The 9133-nt window shown below is 35.9% G+C and overlaps 1 protein-coding gene across 1 annotated transcript; it reads right to left on the bottom strand.

Annotated features, from left to right (window-relative positions):
- Nucleotides 1–1412: 1412 nt before the first annotated feature.
- On the bottom strand, nucleotides 1413–8801 carry LOC119474999 (MAP3K12 binding inhibitory protein 1). The gene is made up of 9 exons (XM_037747427.1): nucleotides 8643–8801; nucleotides 7171–7287; nucleotides 6736–6945; nucleotides 6084–6180; nucleotides 5680–5745; nucleotides 5076–5234; nucleotides 4302–4399; nucleotides 2108–2146; nucleotides 1413–2003 (listed from the first exon to the last, which is right to left on the bottom strand). Exons 1-9 carry the CDS (start codon nucleotides 8748–8750, stop codon nucleotides 1896–1898), a joined length of 1002 nt encoding a protein of 333 aa, XP_037603355.1. The 5' UTR covers nucleotides 8751–8801; the 3' UTR covers nucleotides 1413–1895.
- Between the last annotated feature and the right edge of the window lie 332 nt (nucleotides 8802–9133).

Here is a 9133-nt window from a genome sequence, read left to right as displayed (position 1 = left end):
GTCATAGTATAGTATGTCATAAAATGTAAGAAAAAAAAACCATAGTATAGTTTGCCATAGAAAGGTTTTTAAAAAAAAAAAGTAATAGTACAGTATATCAAAAAAGGCATACTATAGTATGTCACAAAAGTCAGTGTAGTAGGTAATAAAAAAGTCATAGTACCGTATGCTATAAAAATCACAGTATGACTTTTATGACATAGTATAGTTATGGTACTCTGTCGTAAAAATTTCAAAAGATTCACAGTATACTACATCATAAAAATGTAAAAAAAATGTGAAAAATAGGGATCTCAAAAAAGTTATAATATAGTATGCAATAAAATAGTCTGAAAGGGTCATTGTATAGTATGCCATAAGTCAGTATGCCATTAAAAAAAAGTCTAAAAAGTCATAGTATAGTAGTATTTAAAAAAGTTATAGCATCAGACGAATGTCAAAAAGGTCCTAGTATAGTACGTCAGAAAAGTCAAAAAAAAAAAGTTGTAGTATAGTGTGTCAAAAAAGACATAGTATAGTACATCTTAAAAAGTCATAGTATAGTAAGTATAGTATAGTCATAAAATAGTCATAGTAGTATGTCAAGAAAAAAAATCTAAAAAAAAAGTAATGGTATAGTATGTCATAAAAAGTCATAGTATATCATAAAATGTAAAAAGTCATAGTAGTTTGTCATAAAAAAGTCTGAAAAAGTTATAGTATAGTACATCATAAAAGTCATAATAGTAGTATGTCATCAAAATGTAGAAGACATAGTATAGTATGTCATAAAAACCAAATAAAAGTCATAGTATAACAAGTCCATAAAAGTCACAGTATACTATGTCATAAAAATGTCAAAAGAATCACAGTCTACAATGTCATAAAAATGTAAAAAAGTTATAGTATGCCATAAAAAAGTCATAGTATGTCACAAAAAAAGTTTAAAAAGTCATAGCATAGTATGTCAGACAAATGTCAAAAAGGTCCTACTATAGTATATCATAAAAGTAAAAAAAAAAAAGTCATAGTATAGTGTGTCAAAAAAATGTCAAGAAAGTCTTAGTATAGTGTGTAATAAGAGTCATAAAAGTCATCATAGTACATCATAAAAAAGTCACGTCATAAAAATGTAAAAAATAAAAAAGTATAGTATGTCATAAAAATGTCTGTATGACATACTATGACTCTTTATGGCATACTATACCATGACTTTTTCATGACATAATACACTGACTTATTTATGACCGTGTTGCCAACTTTGGTGACTTTCTCACAAGATTTAGGGACTTTTGGAGCTAGTGCTGCTGGCTACTTTCACTGGAGTACGTTTTTCAGGTGGGATCATATTAAAAATGTCTAGTGTACTCTTGCTAGTTTCTCAAGATTACCAACTCTGCCTTTAAGCTTATGATTAAATTACAAGTCCCAAGTTTACATGAAAGAAAAAATCTTTATTTACAGAACAATTATAATCACATAAGGGTGCTCCGATCAATCGGTCATCGATTTATCGGCCGATATTCGTTGTAAATAGTTTGATCGGTCGGTGGTCTCTATAAGAGATCAGAAGAGCTGATCAGATTCCGCAAATATTTTGAAATGAAAACGTTTACAATATTTATTTGCCTGCTCTTGAATTCTTGAAATAGACCCCGTGATTGCATAAACCGATTCTGCTTCCAGCGCTCTGTGATCGACCCCAAAAAACCTGATCGGAGCACCCTTGATTTAACTACAAAAGTATTTTAAGGAATACAATTTTTCTGGCCGTAAAATGAAGCTCATATGAAATGTTTCCGTATTTTTGATATCATATTGTGAGAGCGGTGCTAATGAAGAGGTGAGGAACACAAAAGGAAACCAATGATGCATTAACAGACACAGTGTGTTAGGAGTGTTAGTGTGTGGGGATGTTACAGTGGACACTCTGTTCCATATCCAGGTGAGAATTCATTCACCCTCTTCAATAGTGCCGCTTTCACTGCACTGATCTTCTCGTCTAACTCTGTCAGACTACAGGCCTGAAAGACAAAGTAAGAAAAAAAACTGATCAATCGATCACAAAAAAAAAAAACTTAACCCCCACTTACAGCGTGCAGTGAAAGGAAACAAAACAATTACTAACCTGAGCAGGGGATGGCTTTGGTCGCTTGTGCAGGTGACTCTACAAAAAAAAAAATACACATTAGACCTTTTTAATTGGTACAATTTCTAAACTGGCTCGAGCTTTGAGAAGCATACTGAGGTACTTGTCTGTTCCCCGTCTTACTTCACCTCAAGGACTGAAAAGAATTTACTCAGAGACAGAGACACAATACAGTGGAAAGAAAAAACAAAACTTAGGCTTGGAGTTTTCTAATATCCACTTAATGACATACAAAGAGGTGAACTGTTATTAGCAAAGAACAGCAGGCACAGTATATACAATATGTTGTCATTTCATTTTAAGGTAATTTTTAGGGCTGTCAAATTTAATACGATAACATCTTAACACAAAATCATTTTTAACGTCACTAATTTCTTTAACGCAATCTGTCTTTTGGAGGTTGTAACGGGCTCAGTCTTAAAGCTAGAGTTAAGATACTGGCATACTAGCTTTTCGCGGAGGAGGCTAAATAACGCTCAAAATTTGCGCAAAATTTTAGCGAGGAAAAAATGGCATGGCTATTTTCAAAGAGTTCCTGAGTTCCCACGAGTCTCCCCTTTACAGACATGCCCACTTTATGATAATCACATGCAGTTTGGGGCAAGTCATAGTCAAGTCAGCACACTGACACACTGACAGCTGTTGTTGCCTGTTGGGCTTCAGTTTGCCATGTTATGATTTGAGCATATGTTTTCTGCTAAATGCAGTACCTGTGAGGGTTTCTGGACAATATTTATCATTGTTTTATGTTGTTAATTGATTTCCAATTATAAATATTTACATACATTTGCATTAAGTATATATATTTGCCCACTCCCATGTTGATACAAATATTAAATACTTGACAAATCTCCCTTTTAGGTACATTTTGAACAGATAAAAAATGTGCGATTAATCATGGACAATCATGCGATTAAATATTTTGATCAATTGACACCCTAGTATTAAATTAATTTTAAGGTTATTTTTTTAATGTTATTTTGCCTTTATTGGATATTTTGACAATAGCTAGAGACGGTAAACATGGGAAGAGAGATAAGCGGGGAACAACATGTGACAATGTCCTCTGTCAGACTTGAACAAGGGATACCATGGTTACATGGCATGTGTGTAAGACCTGCTCTGAGAAATGCGTTTTTACTCCACATCTTTGATTGCAACTGTAAAACCTTGTGGAATTGTTTATTATTAAGCTGCTGCAGGAATTTGTTAAGGAGCCTCCTTTACTGTTCAGTGTTAAAATGTTGTTCCTGAAATCGAGGGCCAACTGTGTGCAGCTCTTCAGCAAACACCAAACTACAGTATTTTCAGAAATTGCCAAAAAAAAAAAAAAAAAAAGTGGTACTCCGAATATAAAAGATCCCATCAGTTTATTCAAAGACACTCGACATCTCTTGCTCTGCTCACACAAACATGCAGTGAGTCAAAAGCAAATGGAGAGCAGCATACTCACAGAAGCAGCATGCTGTGCTGAGAGATACCAGTGTGAAGAGACATGCAGCATCTTAAGCACTCACATAACTAAACACACGCTGGACAGACTCCTTCACGATGGGGGAATTAAGAGTCTGTGTGACTCTGCTGAAGTCTATCAGCTTCTATATGAAGTCCAATGAATTACCTACTGCCATCTTTTGAGTCTGTGCTTTTCTAAAAAAGCATGGTGTAGTAAAAAGTAATAATTTCTCGAGTGCGCTATCTGCAGTGACCTAAAAATGAAAGAAAATCTAACCACACACGTTGCATTTTTTATTCAAATCAGCTTAAGTGTAACTCGAGGAGGGAAACGTGTTGAAGTATTGGGGAATATGAGGGGAAACTCCATTAGCATCACCCACAAACTCCTCTCAGTAAGTAGATTTCATTTTGAAATGATTTGGCCTACAGCAAACCAATATCCGACATGACAATTTAGGCATCATACACATTAAATGCCCGAACTGATGGAGAGCGTGACGAACAAAAAATGCTTTTGCGAGAGCTTCTCGTCCATAGTGTGAGTCATTGTCTGAAGAGTATATCTATGACTTTTAGTAACGTGATTATATATTTGCAAATTAAGTTAAACAGAAAGTTTAAAATAGCACATTAGTCCAAAAAGGCCTGTGTATGAACACTGACTAATAAACATTAAGTGCTTTTCATGTATCTACTTCAAAGCCACAACACTCACCGTGGACTGAAAGTACTCCGGTGAGAGTCCCTCCAACTCCAGGATACGATCCTCCAGCTTCTTTAGTCTCTGGTACACACTCAATGGAACTGGACCAGCTAAAAAGGAATAAAACACTTGTTTAAAAAGTCTTAATAATGATAATTTTACATGACAAATTCCAAAAATGTGGATGGAGATTGTGAGTAAGGTGTGTGGATAAGTGTAAAAGAGTAGCAGGGTCATTATAAAAGGTGGCTTAGTTAAAAATGTCCCACTGTTTATATCAGGTAAAACTAATCAACTGGCTTATTTTTAAAACATTGACTTCTTATGTTATTCACCACAAGTGAACTATTCCAGATAAATTATACTTTGCATTAGGGGTGTCGCGATAAACAGGTATTGACGATGACTATGATATTTAAAAAATGTAATATTGATATTATGTTAATAATACACATTGTGTAAATAATAATAATAATAATAATAATAGTTAGTGAATTCTTTTGGCCACAATAATTGTGTTGTGAAAATCTGATATTGTGAGAGCCCTACTTTGGATACAGCCTGCAATGCCTTCATAATCACATTTCAATGTGTTACATTTCCTATGCATTGTAATGATAGATTGATAGCAATTAAAACAGACTTTTTCTAAAAAAAAGGCAAAAATTTCAGTTTAGTTGCAAATAAACATCTGTTATAGAGTTTAATCTAAAATTATCTGTATTGAAATGTGAGCCTTTCAAACAACATACAGTGAGACACATTGTGTCTTTGTCCTTCTCTGACCTCGTGGGAGTTTCAGGTGAGTCTCGATGTTGTAAAGTCGTTCTTCTATCGCTGCATTTCCGCAGTCTCTTGCCATCGGCCCCCTCTGCTGATCCCCAGCCTCTCCTTGGCCTCCCCCACCACGAGTCTGGGGTCCGTAAGTGTTTACCACCCGTGTAACTAGCCAGTCAAGGAGCATAGCACATAAACAGAAGCAATTATATTAACCAGAGACTAGTTATCAGAATGGTCTAAGGCCATGTACAAAGCATGCAGATGTATAGAGGGGTCCTTCAAAACCCCTGACATTTGTTAAGTAATTTAGATTAATTTACAGTGATGAATCTGTTCAGGATTTCTTCCATCAAGCTGACCCCAAAACAGATTATTGTCATGACACATAATGTACTGTAGAGTGACATTTGAATCTAATTGTATTATATAAACCAAAAAAGATAAATAATTCTAGTCATTTGTCAAGTCATTTTTTAACAATTTTAAGGATTATGGACCTTTGACTTTTAAAAAATGACATGTACACTTTCAAAAATGATGGTTACAGTTCGTAAAAATAAACCTGTTAAAAGGTCACACCGACATGTGTGGAAAACGTTTATTTTCTTACCTTTCACGTGGCTTTTAAAACCTGGATAAGGAGTGAAAACTGCATCTGTTCTGGCACAGCTGTTTTCTACAGAAGAGAAAAATAATTTTAGAATGTAATTTAAAAATGTAATTAAAAGTGATTAGAAACATTTTATATACATCGCTTAAATTAAAATTACCATCAGTGTGTCCTGAACTGGTGTGTCACATAGGCTTTGAATTTTAAAAAATGCCCTCTGTCTCATGTTTTTCTGGACGGAGCTGGTTGTGTTTTGAGGCCGAGTGTGTTAGCTACTTCAGCCCCACTCTTGGAGCAGTTCAGCCTGACCTCTCGCCTGTGGAAATCAGCTCTCTCCCAAACATTGGCAATCTGTGTGCAGGCTCCCTCTCCACCCTGCCCCCCAACCTCTCTCCCATTCTCACCCTGATTGCAGTCGATCACGTTGCAAAACTCGCGTACATTGTTTTCATTGATCTCCATCTGCTTGCGTTCCATAAATGCAGATATTCTTCGCTCAATCTAGGGTTACAAAGGAGAGACGACACAGATAATAAGATACAAAGGATTGATGAGCTATTGATAGGTGTCAAGAATGCAATGAGTGTAATGATCTGGGGCAAACAGTAATTTACATGGAATGAGAAATGTAGTAGGAAATTATTCCAGGTAGCCAAAAAAGTTGAATTGCTTGCCATCAGCACATGATGGAATATGAATACTGTTTGCTCGGCTACCAAAATAAATGCACAACAGAATGGGGCCTCTTGTCCTTCATCCACATGCAATCTCAGAGTAATGAGCATCCACTTCATAATCCATCAAGGACCTGGCCCTCTCTCAAAGCCCTCCAGCAATGTGGGTCTGTTCTACCCAACCACAGCACTAAAGGACCCCTTATTCTCCGCTGAACTCGGCTTATCAGATCTCCATCAAACATTTGCTTCACTGCGGCACGTCATGTGCACATCCTTGGGAGCAATTACTTATGATTATTCATTTGCTTGACAGAGAGTAAAGAGGGCTCTAAAAATGTCACTGCCAGAACAGCTGACAGATCTGCTGACGGAGACCAACCTCTGACTTCCTGGCTCTGATCTGAACCATGATGTCATCAGCCGCCGCCTTGCTTTCTGCAGCTTCTGGGCTGGGAGGATGGTGCTCAGACAGTGCAGTCGTCTGCTCTTTGAGGGACGATGAGGTGACGGCATCGTCTGATGTGGTGTCTTTTGTAGATGATGCATCACTATGAGCATCCAACTGTGTCTTCAAGCTTTCTGAAACAGCCTACATAAACAGTTGGGGCAGAAATAATATTGCATCAATGCACAAATAATATTTTTTAAATTAAAAACCCTTACTAACAAGCATAAAAGGGTATTATACATTATAAAATAGCCTTGTGCCTTCTCAAATAATATGTATTGGTCATCAATTCAAAAGTATGTCAGCAAACCCTTTTAGTATTAACAAGATAAAATCATGCAATTTAACAAAATGTAGCCACTTCACCTGTAATTTAGTGATGTGTTTCTGCAAACAGCTGTACACACGAGCATCTGGAGATGATGGAAGATCCACAGCATCGATGTTGACTTCTATTCTGAGAGCAGCATCACTTAATTTGAGCTGGATTTAAAAAAAAAAAAAGACAAAGTGAGGCTACACTTCCCTTGACATTAGTGTAAAGCAGATTCAATGTTTATCATAATTGTAAGTCACTTAGTTGATTAGTCGATGAGTTGAAAATAAATCAGCGATTATTTTGATAATCCATTAGGATTAGGGTTTAATAATTTAGTCACTTTTCAAGGGGAAAAAGACAATTATTTGATGGTACCAGCTTCTTCAATCATGTGCAGTATTTACTAGTGAGTATTTCTGCTATATCATTTTAAATTGAATATCTTTGGGTTGTGGACTGTTGGTCAGACAAAACAAGCAAGTTGAAAACATTAACTTGGGCTCTGGGAACATGTGTGACTGACTTTTTTTCCTCCTAAATTATACAAACAAAATTATTTATCAGGGAGATAAATCTTTATTCAGAGCCATAATTGTAAAAAAAAAAAAAAAAAAAGATATAGTTCATGTACATGATGAAGGTTGAGTAGGTATAAGAGATTTATACATGTAGAACTGCAGTGTGTAAACTGTTAAATACACGTTGCAGGGATGAGCTAGAGCAGACATTTGACTCATCATAGTAGAAGCACAGGTGTTAAAACGATGGCTCTGAAGCAGCTGAGTGGAATTCAGACATTAATTTCATTTCATTATTTGCACCTGTGCTTTTCCAACTGTGACTAGTCAAAGTGTCTTCCATGAAAAAGGCTTATAGAGTTTATTACGTTGTCATATTATTTCTTTATATTAATCTTGTCTCTAGGTGGAGGCTTCAGATAAGCCCAGTGGGGTTTTTTTTGCCTCTTCCTGCACTGTATATTATTCATTTTTGTTTTTTTTGTTGTATAGAATGAATGAATGAATTACTTTATTTTGAACATAAAATAAATAAAAACAGATACAAAATAATAAACAAAACAACAGTATTAGTGTATGAAAAGGAGTAGGTAGAATTAAAACATATTTCCCTACCCCTTTTCTCACTTCTCCTCTAATAGCTCATATCATAGAATATATAGTATAGTCTTAAATTGTGCAAAACAAATAAACAGTAAACATTTAAACAGAGTTAAGTGTAATTAAGAGATTGTAAATGAGGCTAAGTGGCTGGTTTCGCCACGTCTGAACATGTAGATACCTATGAGCTGGTTAACAATAAAACTACATTCATCTAGCACGGTTACTTTGCTGCAACTTGCTGCAAAACCGCTTGAAAGTTGATCATCTCTAAGCAGTCCTGCTAAGTTACACCTGGATGCTAAAAACATTAGCATGCTAGCTGGCTAACAACACGCCAAAAGGACGAAAAGAAACGTCTCTCGGAGCTACATGAGGGCTCAAAACAATGTCAAACAAACCTCTTTGCCGAAGTCTGACAACAGCTTCAGTACCGCACACATGCAGTCCCTGTAGCTGGCTTCATTAGGAGGAGCGTGGTGTCCACTCAGCTTCATTGTCTCCGCCATTAAGGTCCAAACAGCTGGAGGACTTGATCAGCTGCAGAATACTGACCGCTGATTGGCTGGAATGAGACCACGTGATTGTAGGAGCTAACACGCATGCGTACACGTCACAACCCTTGATGTGAGGGTCAGAATTAAACAGTATACTACAGTATACTACTTATTACTTTAGATTTATAGTTTTATATAATGCAATTTAATAATAACTTAATTCACTTTATTTGGCTCTATTCGGCATTGCTTTTAAGCTTTCTATATTTATCACTGTCCAAGACATCTAAAAACACCGGACACTGAGTACAAATATAATATTAATATCATGTGCAATACTACTTTTTACATTTTCATGTGCAATATCACTGTTCATTGTGTGCAATATTAATGTC

Source organism: Sebastes umbrosus, chromosome 16 (genome assembly GCF_015220745.1).
Source record: "Sebastes umbrosus isolate fSebUmb1 chromosome 16, fSebUmb1.pri, whole genome shotgun sequence".
NCBI classification, from domain to species: domain Eukaryota; kingdom Metazoa; phylum Chordata; class Actinopteri; order Perciformes; family Sebastidae; genus Sebastes; species Sebastes umbrosus.
Note: the sequence above shows the minus strand (reverse complement) of the source record. Positions and strands in the feature narration are given on the sequence as shown.